Source organism: Nycticebus coucang, chromosome 3 (genome assembly GCF_027406575.1).
Source record: "Nycticebus coucang isolate mNycCou1 chromosome 3, mNycCou1.pri, whole genome shotgun sequence".
NCBI classification, from domain to species: Eukaryota; Metazoa; Chordata; class Mammalia; order Primates; family Lorisidae; genus Nycticebus; species Nycticebus coucang.
Genome location: NC_069782.1, coordinates 76,597,595 through 76,617,271, shown reverse-complemented (window position 1 = coordinate 76,617,271; position 19,677 = coordinate 76,597,595). Strand labels below are relative to the sequence as shown.

At 49.8% G+C, this 19,677-nt stretch overlaps 1 protein-coding gene across 3 annotated transcripts in view; it reads right to left on the bottom strand.

The window, feature by feature from the left end:
* The window catches only part of ALOX5 (arachidonate 5-lipoxygenase), a 51,921-nt gene that overhangs the window by 838 nt on the left and 31,406 nt on the right, over positions 1–19,677 (bottom strand). For all 3 annotated transcript variants that reach the window (XM_053585175.1, XM_053585174.1, XM_053585176.1), the window contains 9 exons: positions 18,767–18,873; positions 17,858–18,030; positions 14,029–14,175; positions 6,880–7,083; positions 6,076–6,162; positions 4,456–4,634; positions 4,165–4,286; positions 3,804–3,904; positions 3,302–3,472 (listed from right to left, as the gene is read on the bottom strand). In XM_053585175.1, coding sequence (XP_053441150.1) covers positions 3,302–3,472; positions 3,804–3,904; positions 4,165–4,286; positions 4,456–4,634; positions 6,076–6,162; positions 6,880–7,083; positions 14,029–14,175; positions 17,858–18,030; positions 18,767–18,873 — 1,291 coding nt within the window. The remainder of the gene's footprint in view (positions 1–3,301; positions 3,473–3,803; positions 3,905–4,164; positions 4,287–4,455; positions 4,635–6,075; positions 6,163–6,879; positions 7,084–14,028; positions 14,176–17,857; positions 18,031–18,766; positions 18,874–19,677) is intronic.

Here is a 19,677-nt window from a genome sequence, read left to right as displayed (position 1 = left end):
CATCCAGTTCTCCCAACACCATTTATTGAATAGGGAGTCTTTCCCCCAAGGTATGTTCTTGTTTGGTTTATCGAAGATTAGGTGGTTGTAAGATGTTAGTTTCATTTCTTGGTTTTCAATTTGATTCCAAGTGTCTATGTCTCTGTTTTTGTGCCAGTACCAGGCTGTCTTGACCACTATGGCTTTGTAGTACAGACTAAAATCTGGTATGCTGATGCCCCCAGCTTTATTTTTATTACTAAGAACTGCCTTAGCTATACGGGTTTTTTTCCGGTTCCATACAAAACACGGAAACATTTTCTCCAAATCTTGAAAGTACGATGTTGGTATTTTGATAGGAATGGCATTGAATAGGTAGATTGCTTTGGGAAGTATAGACATTTTATTTTTTTGTAGAGACAGAGTCTCACTTTATGGCCCTCGGTAGAGTGCCGTGGCTTCACACAGCTCACAGCAACCTCCAACTCCTGGGCTTAAGCGATTCTCTTGCCTCAGCCTCCCGAGCAGCTGGGACTACAGGCGCCCGCCACAACGCCCGGCTATTTTTTGGTTGCAGTTTGGCCGGGGCTGGGTTTGAACCCGCCACCCTCGGCATATGGGGCCGGCGCCTTACCGACTGAGCCACAGGCGCCGCCCAGTATAGACATTTTAACAATGTTGATTCTTCCCATCCATGAGCATGGTATATTCTTCCATTTGTTAATATCCTCTGCTATTTCCTTTCTGAGGATTTCATAATTTTCTTTATAGAGGTCCTTCACCTCCTTTGTTAGGTATATTCCTAGGTATTTCATTTTCTTTGAGACTATGGTGAAGGGAGTTGTGTCCTTAATTAGCTTCTCATCTTGACTGTTATTGGTGTATACAAAGGCTACTGACTTGTGGACATTGATTTTATATCCTGAAACATTACTGTGTTTTCTGATGACTTCTAGGAGTCTTGTGGTTGAGTCGAACTGGATGTCTACATGTAAAAGACTGAAACTGGACCCACACCTTTCCCCACTCACAAAAATTGATTCAAAATGGATAAAGGACTTAAATTTAAGGCATGAAACAATAAAAATCCTCAAAGAAAGCCTAGGAAAAACACTGGAAGATATTGGCCTGGGGAATGACTTCATGAAGAAGACTGTCATGGCAATTGCAACAACAACAAAAATAAACAAATGGGACTTCATTAAACTGAAAAGCTTCTGTACATCTACGTACAGAGACAATAACCAAAGCAAAGAGACAACCTACACAATGGGAAAGGATATTTGCATATTTTCAATCAGACAAAAGCTTGATAAGTAGGATCTATAGAGAACTCAATCCACATGAAAAAAGCCAACAATCCCATAATAGAACCTTCTCTAAAGATGACAGACAAATGGCTAACAAACACATGAAAAAATGTTCATCATCTCTATATATTAGAGAAATGCAAATGAAAACCACCCTGAGATATCTCAGCCCCAGTGAGAATGGCCCACATCACAAAATCTCAAAACTGCAGATGCTGGCGTGGATGTGGAGAGAAGGGAACACTTTTACACTGCTGGTGGGACTGCAAACTAGTACAACCTTTCTGGGAGGAAGTATGGAGAAACCTCAAAGCACTCAAGTTAGACCTCCCATTTGATCCTGCAATCCCATTACTGGGCATCTACCCAGAAGGAAAAAAATCCTTTTATCAGAAGGACACTTGTACTAGACTGTTTATTACAGCTCAATTTACAATCGCCAAAATGTGGAAACAGCCTAAATGCCCACCAACCCAGGAATGGATTAACAAGCTGTGGTATATGTATACCATAGAATACTATTCAGCCATTAAGAAAAATGGAGACTTTACATCCTTCGTATTAACCTGGATGGAAGTGGAAGACATTATTCTTAGTAAAGCATCACAAGAATAGAGAAGCATGAATCCTATGTACTCAATTTTGATATGAGGACAATTAATGACAATTAAGGTTATGGGGGGGAGATAAAGCAGAAAGAGAGACGGAGGGAGGGGCGTGGGGCCTTTGTGTGTGTCACACTTTATGGGGGCAAGACATGATTGCAAGAGGGACTTTACCTAACAATTGCAATCAGTGTAACCTGGCTTATTGTACCCTCAATGAATCCCCAACAATAAAAAAAAAAAGAAAATAGGGCAGCGCCTGTGGCTCAGTCGGTAAGGCGCCGGCCCCATATACCGAGGGTGACGGGTTCAAACCCGGCCCCGGCCAAACTGCAACCAAAAAATAGCCGGGCGTTGTGGCGGGCGCCTGTAGTCCCAGCTACTCGGGAGGCTGAGGCAAGAGAATTGCTTAAACCCAGGAGTTGGAGGTTGCTGTGAGCTGTGTGAGGCCACGGCACTCTACCCAGGGCCATAAAGTGAGACTCTGTCTCTACAAAAAAAAAGAAGGAAAAATAACTGCCTGACTACAGAGTGGTTGTGAGATGTTGTAGGCCCTACATTGTAAGGGAATGTGGAAGCTGCTGGTGGTCTTGGCTGTGGCTGTGGTGTCCTACTCAGGCTGCCCTATATAGCACTCCCACTTCCCATCTGGGCTCCAGGCACTGCAGGGGTACAGGGAGGGTGAAGGCAGGCTCTGTGGGAGAGTCAGTATGGAGGTCCATCCTGTCATGATCTGTGCTTATTTGCATGCTCACAGACATCTGTAAGTTAAAGCTGGATGTCTTTTTAAACAACTAGTGTATTGGATTGTTAAGACACAGTGGCAGGGCTGGAAAAATGTAAGATTTGGGATTTAGAGTATGGAGGGCAATTGTCTCAATATTATTCAATGTAGAAATTCCTCTACCAGGAATGACAGATACACATATCTAGTGAGGGACCAACACAGCAAAAGGCCCTGAAACAATTTAGATGCCCAACCTGTTGGGAGCCAGTGAAACTGGTACCATTTTATGCAGCCCTGAGCTATAGGGGTTGTGTCCAGGATAACCAGTTTTGGCGGTAGGTTAAACAAGGAGAAACAGAGTTGTTCCCTCTGGGGTGCTAGGGAGAAGCCATACAGAAGAGCTTTGTCAATAGCTGGGGAAGGGGTGGGTGTCACACACCATCCTCCAGTGACAGTGAGGGGATCTGAGCCTGTGAGCACTCCTGCCTCGCCCACCCTGCGCTCTGTGCAGATCCAGGACCGAGGACCTGGTGGCACCTGCAGCCATTTGAGCCCCTCCAGCCTTGGAAGTCAGGTTTCTTGGCCCTATATGTCCAGCCTGAGCCCCGAGTCATAAAACCTTGAGGTTGAGGAATGGGTTAAATTTGGCGTGACCTGGGATGACCCCCTCCCAGCCTCACCTCATTTTCCTGGAACTGGCTTAGCGCCCACACTGCACCCAAATGCCAGCAGGAGCGGCCGCGGTCGGGCAGCGTGTCCACGATCTGCTCGATGGTCACGACGCCCTTGGCCGTCGGCGGCGGGGCTCGCATGGTCGGGGGGGCGTTGGGAATCCACGAGCACCAGTCATACTGCGGGGCCGCCACCGACAGGCGTGGGCGGCTCCGAAACCCGGCTGCCAGCCGACCCCGGGCCCGCCACGCCCACACCTGTCCCCGGGATCCTCCCCCGCGGTGGGCCTGGCCTTGGCCCCATCTCCCCTCACCCCCCGCCCTGGCCAGCGCCCCGGGACGAGCCGGAGGAACCCGCCCCAGCAACCCGATTCCAGCCCATCCGGAGACTGCCCCGCGGCCCGCAGCGCGAAGGCAGCGGGGGGCGAGAACGCGCGGTAGCGGCGGAGCGGCCCGGCGCCGAGTCCGAGGTGCAGGGCGGGTCCCCACGCCACCGCCCAGCCGGGCCTACCTGGCCGAAGTTCACCGCGGCGTGCTGGGCCGAGGCCGTGAAGATCACCACCGTCAGGTACTCCACCAGCTTCTCCCTGCTCTTGAGGGACTTGGGGAAGCCTAGGGCGGAGCGACGCGTGCCTGAGGCCCGGCTCCCGGAAGCCCGAGCCCCGCCCCCGCCCCGGGCTCCCCGCACTGGGGACGGCGCCCCCTGCTGGGACGCTGCGTGCGGCAGGGAGGGCGCTGCTCCCACCCGGACTTGCGCGTCGCTGCTGTTCCTGGAGGAAGCCGCGGCCCCTAAGACGCCCACCCCCAGGAGGCAACTGGGGGCAGCCCCGGCGTCCGGGGATGGGGTCGAGGTGAAGGAGCCTCGGCCCTACCTGAGGCCTTTCTGCCCCGCATGCCGTACACGTAGACGTCCTTCACGAAGTCCTGCAGCTCCTGGTCCTCCTCCACCACCTGGTCACTCTCGTAGTAGATGCCCACCACCTCAGCCGTGAACCTGCTCGGAGGGGAGGAGCAGCTGGCAGTGGGTGACCCAGCCAGGCGTGCTGCGCCCCATCGGCGACCCTGCTACGTTCCCCTAATGTCTGGGTTCAGGACACTGTACCCCCCTCGCCTCCCCTCCCCCATCAGCGCCTGACCGCGGAGCCAGCGCAGCTCTCGCTCACGTCTTGATGGCCTCCCACACCAGGAGCCCGTCATCCCGGTAGAAGTAGTTGGGGATGTCCTCTTTGCTGTCCATGCCCCGGGCCTTGATGGCATCAGGGAAGCACAGGGATGTGTAGGTCAGGTCCTGCATGGCTCTCTGCACCATCTGCACGTGCCCGCCGCCCCCTGTGGCGTTGGCCTGGGGTAGACGAGAGCCCTCTGAGTCAGGGCTTGCCCGCCCCTGCTGTCCAGCCCCAGAGCCCAACTTGCATCCATCACAACCTATGCAAGGGCAGAGGGGAGGTCAGGCACGTGGAGGGGCAAACCTGTTTGGGGGGAGGGGATGTTTAATGCAGAGAAAGCCAAGGGCAGCCCTAGGAGGGTGTAACAGGGAGGAGCCTTTGCCATATCCAATGTGAGGACTTGAACAATGGGACACAGAGCTGCAGGGGGGCAGCGGTGAGCTCCTACCCACAAGAGAGCAGCCAGGCAACTGGTGGATGTGTGGGGGTCCCCAGCACTAGTGGGCCTGGGCTGTGAAGACCCTGGGACTGCTTTAGTGCTGTGCACAGAATGCCCTGAGTCACTGCTCCTGGGGACCTAGTCCTCAGGACCCACACAGCTCTGCTGAGGACCCGTTGTGTGCTTAGGTGAGGGCTGGAGCAAACCCACAAAGAGGGCTTCTGCTGCTCTGAAGCAGACACACTCACAAGCTCCCAGTCACACACACATACACACTTTTAACACGTCCAGCTGGCTGAGCAATCAGGGACATAGAATTTTTGAAGAAGGACTTGGGTGCTGGATGCTGGAGATTGGCCCATAATGGTCATTTGACCCAACCAGGACCAACCAGAGTTGCTCCTGATAGGTTTTGTTTGGATGCCTCTTGGGAGGTGATGGCCACAAGGGAACAGGGCCTAGAACTCCCTGTGACAAGGTTCCATCCCCACCCCTAGGTCTGTGGCCTCAGTGTGGGAAGAGAGGAAGTGTGAGCCAGCATGCGTGTGCCCTGGTGTGCTGCTTGAGTTCCTGAATCCATTTTGGTCTGAGATTTCCCTCCATCATGTCCAGTTTATAAGATAAAACTAATCATGTCCAGCTGCAGCTGGTTTGATTTGGGGGTTTTGTCATTTGCCACCCAAGCAAGGTCTCAACTTTAGTGGTCATCGGCCTGGTCACTAATGAGTGGGGAAGGAGGACAGGTCAGGCCAGGGCTGGTAAGGCTGCTCACAACAAGGTGGGTTCTGTGAGGGGGAAGGGGGTCACTGAGGCCTGTGGGGCAGGGAGGGGGTCCTGAGTTCAGAGTGCTGGGCAGTCCTGGGCAGGACTCAGGGGGCAGCAGTGGGAGGGAGTCACAGGTCCTGGGTGCTTGAGGAGTGGGTCCCAGAGGCTGGGAGAGGGGAGGGGTGGGAGGAGCTGACAGTGAGACAGGATGTACTGGGTGGAAGTGGGGCCAGAGACTAACTGGAGGACCTAGGAACTAGCACACGGGGCTCAGCCTCCAGCCCTTCTTGGGCCTCCATCCTGTGGCATGTCCTGGTTTGCCCTCCTGAGAGGAAGTGGAGACCTCAAGTGGCTGGAGGTAGGGTGTAGGCTTCCAGGAAGAACTCTTTCCCAAGGACAAGGAGAGTACCCACCTTGTCAAAGAGGCCATACTCGCAGATGAGCTGCTCTCGGGCCTTGGTGTTGATGGCAATGGTGAATCGCACGTGTGCTACCAGCAGCTAGGTCAGGGGAAGGAGGAGGCCTCAGACAGGGCCTGGCCAGGTGCCCCTGGGACCCTCAGCAGCCCCATCCTGGCCCCCCACACAGGGGGGATGCTGGGCACAGGGGAAAGTGAAGGTTGGGGTACTGATCCTCCTGCTAAGTGAGTGCTGGAGGCTTGGCACAGCTTCGATGGTTAACAATTAAGATGATATTGATAAAAATGGTAAGTTACATTTCACACAGTACCAGGCACTGTTTTAAGCTGAGTTTATTAACTATTCTAATCTAGACAATCATCTGATGAGGCAGGTGTACTATTGTGATCTGTTTCATTGATGAGGAAACTGAGGCACACAGATGTATTGTAGACTGCTGTCACCCCAGGAGTCAGTGCCAGTAGGATTCAGGAAGAAGGAAGGAGAATGACAGCAGGGGTGGCCACTAGAATCAGCTGGGGATCACACTGGACTCATTTGCTTTTCCAAAGTCTACTCCCTGGCCAGCCAGGTCCCTATGTCAGGTCCTACCTAGCAGCCTGTCCCGGGGAACAGCAGGCTCCCAGCTGCTTGGTTCCTGGGGGCGACTCCTAGTATTAACGACTCCCTGGACATTTCTCCCCGGGTCCCGCCCTGTGCTGCCCACCCCCAGCCACAGTCCCCCAGGAATGTCAGCCCCTCTCTGGCCCCCACATCCTGGATGCCCTCCCCTACCAGATAAAGCAGGAACGGCCGTACCTTGAAAATGGGGTGCACTGCAGGCAGCTGGCGGTACAGGGCGATGCCGAAAACTTCAGACACCAGATGTGTGCGCAGAAGGTGAGTAATAGTCTGGTGTACATGAAAGTCACTGGACCGCACCCAGATTTTGGCCAAAAGCCAGTCGTATTTTGCATCCGAAGGGAGAAAAATGGGGTTCTCATCCCCTGGATCTTGGTTGAGCTGTTATGTTGGGGAAAGAAAACACACTGCTAATTTTTGCTCCAGACTATAGTTGCTGGAGAACCTGGCCTCTTGGGAAATCCCAGAAATTCAAAGTTCTTAAATAGTGATTTAAATCATGAGAAGAGCCTGGAGCAGGGCAGAGAGCATAGATCGGAGACTGAGGCTCCGCTCCTAGCTCTACATCTCTCTTCCCCTTTCCAGTTTCATCTCCACACGGAGGCCAAAGTGATTTTTTTAATAAAATGCAAATCATGTCATGTGAATCACCTCTTTAAAACCCACTCAGTCACCTCTTAACATCAGAAAATAAAGCCCTCAAACTCCGTGGTGACTGGGCCGCTGATACCTCTGCAGACGAAGTGGCATGTGCCAGCCTCTGCGTGTACCAAGCCCCAGTGTCGCCAGTGCCTACTGCCAGGTGCCAGCACTGCTGGTCTTTCAGTAAAGGATAAGCCATAGGATAGTGGCAGGGCTGCAGGTCTGCTGAGCTTCGCCAGAAAGGTGCGTGGCCGTGAGGGAGCGCGGCTGGGTCCCTTATTGTATTGTATGTTATGGAAACATAATGCCAGCCACACAGGGAATTTTAAGTAAAGGAAATTTGGGTTAATTACATAATTTTATTTTATTTGTATCCAAAATAAGATCACTTCAACGTGAAACCGATCTAAAACTATTAAATATTTTGCATCCTTCCCCTCATTCTAAGTCCTGGAAATCAGGGTGTACATTGCCCTGCAGCAGGTCTGGGTCTGGACTAGCTCAGTCTCAAGTACTCCAGAGGCAAGGAAGCTAGCAGTTCGTGGACTGAGCCGGCTAAAGGACCCAGATTGGCAGGAAGCAAGAGCAGAGTGTGACCTGCACGCTCTTCTTGCTTGTTCGTTTACATATGAGATTAGCTGGATATGGTGCGCCATGTCCTTTCATTTTACATAAGTGAAATCCTGATGTCACCTGTGTCTTGCTTTTCTGCTTTAACTCGCTGTGGAGATCCCCAGCAGGGAGGGGATGAGGCGTTCATTTCAACAATTTCATGGTCTGGACTTGGACAGTTTCACTTAACCAGTCCTCTCCTGCCTTCGGATTGTTCTATTTGTTCCCTCACCAGCAATCCTACAGGTGAGCAAGGTAAGGCTTTCCTTTCTGCTGCCTGGTGGCCAGAGAAGACCCTAGTAAGCCACAGGGTGTGTGCCTTCTCTTTTGCTCTAGAAGGGCACATTCCAGTGGTACACATTGGTCAGTGGTACCCGTTGTCAGAACACTTAGCTGGCAAACAGTCTTGGCCCTTAATCCCCTCCAGTGCCCCTGGCCATGCCAGACTTGACTGCAGGACTCGCCTGCTCCAAAATCCAGAACCTCAAGAAGCACACCTGGTCCGACGGTGCTGGCTTGGGCCCATCCAGATCTTATCCTGTGAATACCACCTGGCTGGGTGCCAACACAGTGCGTCAGCTCATCTTTTAATTTGTATTCCCTAACCATGGTGAAGTTGAGAATTTTTCCATATGCTAATTGTCCATTTACGTTTCCTCTTAGGTGACTTGCCTATCATATTCTCTGATTTTCTACAGAGGTATTTGGCTTTTCCTTATCCATGTGAAGGAGCTATTTGTCTAGCACAGGTATGCAACCTGTATCTGTCACCTATGTTGCAGTTATTTCCTTCAATCTATTTCTTGTCTTTTGGTTTTGTTTTTCTTTTCTTTTCTTTTTTTTTTTTTTTTAGACAGAGTTTCATTATGTCACCCTCGGTAGAGTGCTGTTGGTGTCACAGCTCACAGCAACCTCCAACTCTTGGGCTTAAGCAATTCTCTTGCCTCAGCCTCCCAAGTAGTTGGGACTACAGGTGCCCACCAAAATGCCTGGCTATTTTTTTTTGTTGCAGTTGTCTTTGTTGTTTAGCAGGCCTGGGCTGGGTTTGAACCCACCAGCCTCGATGTATGTGGCCGGCACCTTTCCCACTGAGCTATGGGCGCCGCCACCTTTTGGCTTTGTTTATGGTGTATTTTACCATTCAAGTTTTATTTATTTATTTATTTTTTATTGCTGGGCCATTCAATTTTTAAAACATTACATAATCAGGGGTGGCGCCTGTGGCTCAGTGAGCAAGGCGCCGGTCCCATATACCGAGGATGGCGGGTTCAAACCCGGCCCCGGCCAAACTGCAACAAAAAAATAGCCAGGCGTTGTGGCGGGCGCCTGTAGTCCCAGGTATTCGGGAGGCTGAGGCAGGAGAATCGCCTAAGCCCAGGAGTTGGAGGTTGCTGTGAGCTGTGTGACGCCACGGCACTCTACTGAGGGCAATAAAGTGAAACTCTGTCTCTAAAAAAAAAAAAAAAAAAAACATTACATAATCGAGTATGCCTATCTTTTCCCTTATAACTTCCTGGTTTCCTGCTTTTTTTTGGTCTTTTTTCCATTCTCCTTTATTCCATAAACACCTAGTTACAGGTTGACAAATCAAAAAATAAAGGCAGAGGAGGGCATAGGGAAGATTTTTGTGACGTGTCTGGGTGGAGATTGCAGGAGAGAGGAGGTGGGGCCAGTCAGCTCCCTCCACAGCCCAGCATAGGGCTATGGCCCCTCAGGGGAAGGGTTTCCTGATTTTACTTTTAAAAGTCTCCATCTAATCCATTGTTCTCCTAAATTCTTTTATGTTTTCCATTTTAACCTTTACTTCATCCAAAATTAATTTTTATAAATGAACTGATTGAAGGGTCCAATTTAATTTTTTTCTTTTTCATTTTTCTTTTCCAGTTTTTGGCAGGGGCATGGTTTGAACCTGCCACCTCCTGTATATGGGGCCAGCGGCTTACCCCTTTGAGCCACAGGCGCCGCCCCCAGTTTAATTTTTTTTCTTGTGCAAAGACAGTATGATAACCATTGAAATACCACCCCTTGGCTGGCACCTGTGCTCAGTGAGTAGGGCACCGGCCACATATACCAAAGCTGGCGGGTTCAAACCTAGCCCAGGCCTGCTAAACAAAAATGACAACTGCAAACAAAAAATAGCTGGGCATTGTGTCGGACACCTGTAGTCCTAGCTACAGGGACTGAGGCAAGAGGGGAGGCTGAGGCAAGAGAATTGCTTAAAACCCAAGAGTTGGAGGTTGCTGTGAGCTGTGACGACACAGCACTCTAACGAGGGTGACATAGTGAGACCCTGTGTCAAAAAAAAAAAAAAAAAAGAAAAGAAAAAGAAAGAAAGAAATACCACCCCTTTTCCACGGAGTTGAAGAACCTCCATTGTCATACATCAGATCCCTCTGTAGGGGGTTCTATTTCTGCCTCTCTACTCTCCCCCAATCTGTGTGCTCTCATGCACAGTGTCTGCTGTGAGCTTTGACTTTACAGAATCCCTTAATACCCAGGAAGGAAAGTTTGCTCTCCCTGTGTCTGTGTTTTCAAAAAATGTTTGACTATCCTCAAAGATTTCTTTTCCCACATAAATCTGTAAATTCTTTTATTCAGTTTTCTTACCGTTTCAGTTCCCTCCTCACACACACCCCCAAACAGAAAAAAATCTAATCAAAATGTTTTGATTGGAAGTGTACTAAGTTTGTGTAATAAAATTTGGTAGAACTGAGATTGTTATATGAAGTTTTTCTATTCAATACTAAATTATTGTTAAGATTTCATTTTTAGGTACTTTAAAATGATTTTATGGTCTCTCTCTCCCCTTTCTCTCTCTCTTTTTCTCTTTCTTTCTGGCAGAGTCTCCCTTTGTAGCCAGGGTAGAGTGCAGTGGTGTCATCATAGCTCACAGCAACCTCAAACTCTTGGGCTCAAGGGATCCTCGTGCTTTAGCCTCCTGAGTAGCTGGGGCTATAGGCCCAGGCTATAGTGCCCAGCTAATTTTCCTATTTTTAGGAAATTTAGGTAATTTCCTGGGTCTCTCGCTTGGGCTGATCTCCAACTCCAAGCAATTCCCCTGCGTAAGCCTCCCAGAGTACTAGGATTACAGGTGTGAGCCATTGCACCCAGCCCATATTTTATTGTTAGCATGGAGAAAGGTTATTGGTTTTTTTGAGGGGTATATTTATGTAATCACTTTGCTAAATGAACCCTTATTAATTATAGTAGCTTTTAAAAAGTCTTAATCCCTTGTATTTTCTATTTTCTCAGATGATTAGCAGAAAAGATCATATTCCCAGTTCTTTTACAATATGTTTATTATTTTCCTGATTTATCACATGTGGTAGGACCTCTAAAATAAAGTTAAATAACAATGGTGATATCTACATGCTTTTTAATGATTTTAATGGAAATGGCCTTGGAGTTGCATTTTGTTGTGGTTTTTTTGTTTGTTTTTTTTGAGACAGAGTCTCACTATGTTGCCCTTGGTAGAGTGCTGTGGCTCACAGCTCACAGCAACCTCAAACTCTTGGGCTTAAGTGATTCTCTTGCCTCAGGTTCCCAAGTAGCTGGGACCACAGGCACCCGCCAGAATGCCCGGCTATTTTTTTGTTGCAGTTGTCATTGTTGTTTAATAGGCCTGAGCCGGGTTTGAACCCACCAGCCTCGGTGCATGTGGCCGGAGCTGTAACCACTGTGCTACGGGCGCCGAGCCTAGAGTTGCATTTTGAATGACATTTGCTATCTTTATCATATATATAAGTAGGTTCCATTACTATTTTAACTTAGTTGTAGCTACTAAATATTATTAAATTCCCTTTTAGTGTTTGTTAGTTGGTATAATCTTTATTCTTATTGGTATAATGAATTAGGCTGGTAGTTTTCTTCATATTGAAATATCTGGAATAAACCCTACTTGATAACATTAATCATTTATTACACTGCTGCATTCACTTTGGTAATATCAGTTTTAGATTTCTTTTAAAATCTTTATAACTTGGAGGGGTCTTTAGCCTTCTTTTGGAACTGCTTGTATCTGGTTTCAGAACTAAGGTTATACCAGCTTCATAGAAAGAATTTGTGGCTGGTCTGCCTTAAAGAGCTCTGGAAATATCTGTCGCTGTGGTCTAACGGTTGGTTCAGTCTCGATGGTTCATCGTATGGGCCTCTTTCTAAAGGCTTATATGGAAATTGGCCTACTTTCTATTTCTTCTGCTTTATCTTTACCTAGGTTTTTAATCTATTGCCTTTAGCTTTTCTTTTCAAATTTGTTGCCACATAATTCTGTCTTTATAAACGTCTGTAATCATAATGACTTATTTTAAGAGACAGGGTCTCTGTTGCCCTTCGGAGCATTGGAGGACAGTGGTGCAACCGTATCTCCCTGTAGCCTGGAACTCCTGCCCTCAAGAGACCTTTTGGCCACCGGTCACAGTGCCCAGCTATACTCTTTCTTTATATGTCCTTTCTTATTCTGAATCTTGAATATGTCCCCCCACCCCCAGCAACAACCTCATGGGACATATATTTATTTTTTTTTAAGTCTTTCAAAGAACCAGATTTTGCATTTATTATCATCTGGCTTTCATTGGCGTGGATGTTTATAGTTTGCAAAGTTGCCATTTCCAGGAGAGGAAAGAGACTCAGGAACATCCTGTGTCTCGCCTAAGGTCTGGCGGCCTGCCAGCAAGGGGCAGAGCTGGGGGTTTAAGCAGTTTTAAGCCAAGCCTCTGGATCTAGGCTGCTCCGAGAGATGGCTGAGACAGACCGGTTCAGAGCCCCTCTCCTGGGATCTCCAGAGGTGTCTTCTTCTCCTAGGTCACTTGTCCCTTTACCTCTGCATAAGGCTTCTCTCTGACAGAGGTGGGGAACGGCTCTAGGGGGACTTGCCCCTTGGGAGATTGGGGGAGTGTGGAATCTGGAGCAAGATGACCTGGCTTGAATCTCAGCCCTGCGACTGACTGTGTACACCTACGCCTTTCCGTATCTGGGTAAAATGGCCCACATCAGTACTGCCCACCACCTCAAAGGGTTGTGCTGATGATTATATGAATACATACATCCTTGTCCAAAGCCTCAGTAGCTAAATGTCCCTCAGAATCCAGAACTGTTAGGATTTTAGCAGTGTGTATATACCTCATTATGTGACATTAGCTCACCCCCACCCTGGGTCTGGAGCAATATTTTTTTTTAATTGTTTGGGATTCATTGAGGTTACAAAGAATTAGGTTCCACTGACTGCATTTGTTAAAGTCCTTCCTATAATTGTGTCCTGCCCCCAAGAGGTGTGCCATGCACAGTGACCCCCATCCCCATCCTCCTCCCCTCTCCCCACTTGCTCATTCTCCCACCCCCGTATTAGCTCATCTGCTGCCTTCATATTAGAATACAGTACATTGGATTCTTCACAACGTAATGTTTTATAAACAGTAGCACTTCTCAGTGATCCACTGAGTGCAACCAGCTCCACAAGCAAGAACACTTTTATAATTGTTTGTAACTCTCTTATATTTCAAGTTCCCAGGTCAGTAAGATTTGCTGACCAGAACTTTGTAACTTTCTATCACACTGATGCATTCCCTTTTGAGTTTCTTTCCCAGAAACAGTGGAATCTCCTTGCAGCCCTTAGATACTTACAGAGCCTCACACCACCTGTTTATCCAGAAAGGACAAGATAAACGATACCCCAGCGCAGATTGTGTTCAAGGACCCCTCAGGCCTGTGTGCAGGGCTGAGATAATGACCACTATTAATGGGGGACTTATCACCATTAATTTCTTGTTCATGGGACGCTTGTGCTAGCAGGATTTCTCACTGCGCTTGCATGCCCTGGCCTCCACCTCAAACCTGTAGTGATGTTCACCCCCACCCCCATGCATTATTCATTTTCACCTCCATAAAACCCCCTGACCCTGTTTATGAGGAGGCTGATTTAAGACAGACTGTGCCTCCCCCGCCCATCTCCTGCAGTAAATCCTTCCTCCTTGACAACTCTCATCTCAGCAGCTGGCCTTCTGTGCAGGAAGCAACATGAACCCTCTTTGTGGGTTCGTTAACATGAGGACTGAGCCACCCAGATGGGCAGCCTACCTGGATGGCAATGGGGACGATCTTGTTGGCCAAATTCTTATAGAGCAGGCAGATGGGTGCAGCCAGGAACTGGAGTGTGCAGGGGTCTGTCTTGTTGGCATCGATGCCATCCAGCAGCTCAAAGTCCACGATGAAAATGTTCCCTTGCTGCAGGTGGCAGAGAGATGTGTCCAGATCAGTTTCAGCAGAGATGAACCCAAGAGTCAGGCCTCGGGGTGGGGGAAGCACAATGATCTTTGGGGGCCCTCCCTCTTTCCCATAACTCATTGGAGCTCAAGAGTTTGTGGTTCTTTTGTGCTCTGACTCCAAGGCGGATTCACACCAAGGGTTTCCCCAGGCTATCCCTAAAGTGAAGGAATGGCAGCGGCTAATACCACATTGGTTGTACCTGAAAGATGTTGAAAGACCACCCACAGTGGCAGTTTAATAAGGAAGTAGCGGTTAGAAGAAATAGACGAGAAATGTCAGATGTCAGAAAGTGACACTGCAGGGAACTTAAAACCAGCCGGACTCAGCCTGTAGGAGCTCGGCTTGGTCAGGAGGAAGAGAGGGAGGAGGTGGGGCTCTCTGCAGCGGAAGGGGGTTCCCAGGGGAGAGTGTGCAGGGTTGGGTGCTCTGGGTCTACTCCTGGGGCTGAGGATGTGTGGTGTTACTTGGTGGGAAATTCCTCAGGCTTGCTGACACTCAGAATTCGTGTCCTTTTCTGCAGTTGTTAACTTCAGTATAAAACCAACAAGCTGTGATCTGGGAAGATGACAGTGGCCCTGGGGGACTGCACTGTAGGTCCTCTGGAGGGAGCCCCCCACTGAACGCCGATGCAGTGGCAGGAACTTGAGGAGTTGAGGCTGGGTACAAGGCTGTCTTTCTAAAGACTGTCCCCCTGTTTCCAGTGAGAGCTCGAGGGTTTCTGCTAGGGAAAGCTCCAGGTCTATGCTGTTGGGGATGTCATAAAGCAGTCACCTGCAATGTGAAACTTAGTAAATGTGGAATATAAATGTCTTAACACAATAACTAAGAAAATGCCAGGAAGGCTATGTTAACCAGTGTGAAGAAAATGTGTCAAACGGTCTATAAAACCAGTGTATAGTGCCCCATGATCGCATTAATGTACACAGCTATGATTTAATTAAAAAAAAAAAGCAGTCACCTGCAGCCCCTTGCAGAGCACGCTGCACCCACTGCACACACACATGCACACATCTTGTAGCCCTGGGCTGTGGGACCCCTCCTGGGGACAGACAACACCCACCAGGATGCTGGGGAGCTTGGGTACCTCTCCCCCACCTCCCAGCCTCCACTTTCTCCAGCTGACACCAAGGATGAGCTCTATGCGTCTGCAGTGATGCTCACCCAGGGCGGGGGCTGGGACACCAGCCAGCCCATGGGACTCCACCTCCTTGACTAGGTGTCCCAGTCCTCCTCCCCAGAAGGAATGACAGCTCCAGGAACCCGGAGGCCTAGGATTGGGCCACCTCCGGGGCATTTGTGTTATCTCAAGCCTCTCCTTCATTCTTCTGGAAAAGGAGGGTCTGGCCTCTCTCTCACTTCTGACATTCTAGGACAGTGCAGTAGACATTGGTGTTCTTGGCTGTCCAGGGTCCTTGTCCTTTTTGGTCAATATATTCCATTCTCCTGGCCAAGGTGGGTGGTTAAGGGAATTATCTCAGGACTTCAGCCAGGACCATGAGGACCAGTCCTGGACATGTGCTGGTGTGTTAGAAATAGGGCCTTTCTTTCTGAGTGGGTAGTGGTTGTTTAATTGGTGGATGGTAAATGTGAAGCTGTTGGTGGTCATTTTTCTCTCCATTTAAAGAGATTCTGCCAAGGGAAAAATTCACCCGAGGCAATGGATTAAGAAATGGAGAGAGAGTGCCGGTGGGTCATCTGAGCCTGGGTCCCACTAAGCCTGAGCACTTTGCTTTTCAGTGTTGCCTGACCCAACACATTTCTTGGATTAAGACAGATTGAACTGATTTTTGTAATTTGAAATCAAAGAATCCTAATACACAGTTTAAAAACAAAGAAAACTTGAAGAGCTGAAACAATGAATCAAAACTAACAACAGGGCTAGAATTTTCTATCTATATTCCACAAATATTATTGCATAGATAAAGATTTAAAAAAATTAGGAGTTTTAGTAGGCCACAAGCTTACCACAGACTGCTAAAATGCTGCCAAATATAGGAAGCATTAATGACTGTGGCAATTAAGAATTACTAATGCTGGGGCGGCGCCCGGGGCTCAGTGGTTAGAGTGCTAGCCACATACACTGGGACTGGCGGGTTCAAACCTGGCCTGGGCCTGCTAAACAACAATGACAACTACAACAAAAACAGCCAGGTGTTGTTGTGGGCACCTGTAGTCCCTGCTACGTGGGAGGCTGAGACAAGAGAATTGCTTAAGCCCAAGAGTTTGAGGTTGCTGTGAGCTATGATGCCACGGTACTCTACTGAGGGTGATATAGTGAGCCTCTGTCTCAAAAAACAAACAAAAAAAAGAATTATTACACTGGTGTATGGAGAGATGGGGCCCTTTGCCCTGTGTGTAAGAGTCTAGGCAGTGAATGGTGGGTCAGCTCAGAGGAAAGTTTAACCATAGCCCATCTTCCCTGGAGGTGGCAGGGACACCCTGGTGGGAGGCTGTCACCCTGCCCAAGTGCTGAGGAGAAGCCTTTCTCTGGATGACTGGGTGCACTGATGGCTGCTCAGTCCCTTCCAATTCTAGGGTTCTGTGGTTTTTAAGAATTGTCTGATTTGATGTCAGATTGTCAATTGTCTGATCAGACGATTGTCTGATTTGATGGTTTAAATCTATAGCCACCACATCAATGTTACCACACTAGCAATCAAGCCTACAGAGGAACACGCTGTGTGTGTTGTTGTTCATGCCTGTTGTTCACAGGCCCAGGCAGTGCTCTGAGGCTGGTCAGGTCCGGGGTGGGGGCAGGACTGTCTGCGCTGGGGCAGGAAACTTGCCTGGGGAATTCAGCCTGGGGTTGTGAGTCCCCAGAGTTAGATGGGCAGCATACTGGTACTGGGAGGTTTATCCCCAGATGGCACCAACCGTCCCTCTCTGGCTGAGGCCTCCGAGCATGGTGGGTATGCAAGTCAGGGTGACCAGAAACAACAGAGGCCTCCTGGACACCTGGGGGCAGGTGAGGGGAGACGCAGCTGTGCTGGCTTCAGTGGGGAGGGACAGATTGATGGGAAACCGAGGGCCAGGGCCTATTGCCAAGTCTCACCAGATCTAGGTGGTTTGAATTCCTGTCTCACGACAAGGTCAATCTTGCGACTGGGGGTGGGGGTGCTGAGCCTGGAGGTGTGGGTGGGGAGAGGGTGAGACAGGAAAAGTGCCACCCACATTTCTAATTAGTCAAAAATTCTGTTGGGTTTCTCCCCCTCCTTCCTTTTTTGTTCTTGTGTATTAAATATAAGGCCTGCTTCTTTCTCTGGTTTTCGCACCTTTGCAAGGTGGGTGGCAATTTGATGACAGGGTGTGGAAAACATATGTCACAATGCCTGGCCCACCAGGGGTGCTCTATGTAATTAGTGATATTGAAAATATGGATATTATGTTCCCAGACACAGCATGGTGGAGAAATAGACCCTGCAATTCTTCCTCTGACATTACACAAGATAGTTTGCATAATGGCCAGGGTGCTGCCAGGGATGGGAAGAGGCCAGTCTCAGGAGACGGCCAGTCTTAGGCCACCAGCTGGCCAGATGACCTGGAGTTGGTGTCCCGGGCTCCTGAGAGCACTGGCTGGCGGGAAATGGCTTCCACCTGACAGAATATGGCCTCAGCCACTTCCCAGCTGACAAAGCCCTACCTGGACCTCCTCCTCCAAGCTGAGCTGCCGCTCCAGGCTGCATTCCACCATCTCTGTGGTCACTGGGAGCTTCTCAGGCAGCTGCATGCAGCGCTGGATTAACACGGGGTTGCAGCCATTCAGGAACTGGTAGCCAAACATGACGTCTTCCTGCCAGCGCTTCATGACCCGCTCTATGGGAAGAGGAGTGCGGCCCAGCCTGAGCTTTGACCACACAGCAGCCGAGGCCATGGCCTCCTGACCCTGCCCGAGAGCATAGTCTCTGCTATGTCCGCTCCCCAGGTGCTTGCTGGCTGGCTGGCTCACTTGGCCTGCTGAGCAGCTGCCCCATGCCCATCACTGTGTCATTCCTCCTCCCTGAGCTGGCTCAGAAGGCTGCTGGTCATCCCTATCTCAAGAACTCAGGTCCTTCAGTGCAGTGTGGAGGGGCCCAGGGTGGAGGGGAGCAGGGAAAGTTTGCCAAGGCCAGCTCCCCTATTCCTGCCTCTGTAATGTCCTCCCCATGCCACAGCTGGCCATTATGATGCTAGGGCTCTAACCTAACACATCCTAGTCCAAAGAGACCCAGGTGGCTTTGATGTAAATGCTTAAAAACCAACCTAAGTTGTGCTTTTACTCTGCTCCCAGAAGCACTGCAAATGATTGTTTTATGTCAAGAAAAAGTTCCGGTATTTTTGAGACTTTTGATGATGAAATAAGGTTGAAGGTACTCGAGAATGTCCAAGGAGGATGTGGGCGTGAGGGTGGCCACAGTGAGGCAGACATGGGTGACAGAGCAGTGAGGCCTGGGCCGGGTGGTCCTGTGCTGCAGTGGGATGGGGCAGCCCTTGCCAATTTCCCAGCAAGTGTCAGCAGGAAAGCGGCATCTCCTCTCTCCAGCTCCCCAAGAGCCCCCAGAGGCACACTCACCAGAAATGGTGTTGCTGATCTTGACGAAGATTTTCTCGAAGTCAGCGAAGTCACTCCAGGAAGACTGAAACATGTGCATGAAGCGGTTGATGAACAGGTTCTCCATCCTGCAGACCACAACACAGGCCCCCCGCATGAGTGCCAGCCTCCCTCCCTTGGCAGGGCCCGCACATCCAGCTCACAGGGGCCTCCCAACACCCCCATGCAGCTCCAAGAGGGTAGATAATTGGCCTTATGGAGGCAGGATGGGAACTGGTGCCTATTCCCAGTGCCCCTCCCACTACACCTGCCTGTGGAAGAGACTGGGTCAGGGCCTTGACTGTCTCCAGGCGTGTGTTCATTCATTGGGCATTTGCTGCCCCACTCCGTGGGCCAGTTCCTCAGCAAAGGCACAGAGCACCACATCGCCTGTGCACTGCTCTACCATCGCCTGGATTATGGGGCAATGAGCTGTTCAGGTGAGATAAACTCTCATTTACTTTCTGATAACCCTGGCTCTGTGTCTGGTGTTGAGGACATAAGCTTCCCAATGCTTATTATTCAGAACAGCAAAATAGAAGCCCAGGGCAGGAGCCCGCTAAATTCAAAACGCAGGCTGCAGGAGCTTCCTGGAGAAGGAGTCCCATAAAGAAGACAGAAGGGGCTTCCCAGGCTTGCTATGTGACCCACACAGACTGCAGGACAGAGGCTCGGGAATCCAGCTGGCGTTTGCTGAGACAGCTCTGCCTCAGTTTCTCTCACTGTACATGGGGTTGAGAGTAATGACAGGGACAGGTTTTCCTGTTCCTCTTCACCAACAGTGCTCAGCGCCTGCTCCCCGAGCCCTGACTCTGGCTGACCCTCAGCGTTCAGGCCTCTGCCCTGCGGTGCCCTCTGCCTATGCTTGGTGCTCCTGTTTCTTCTCTGCTGTG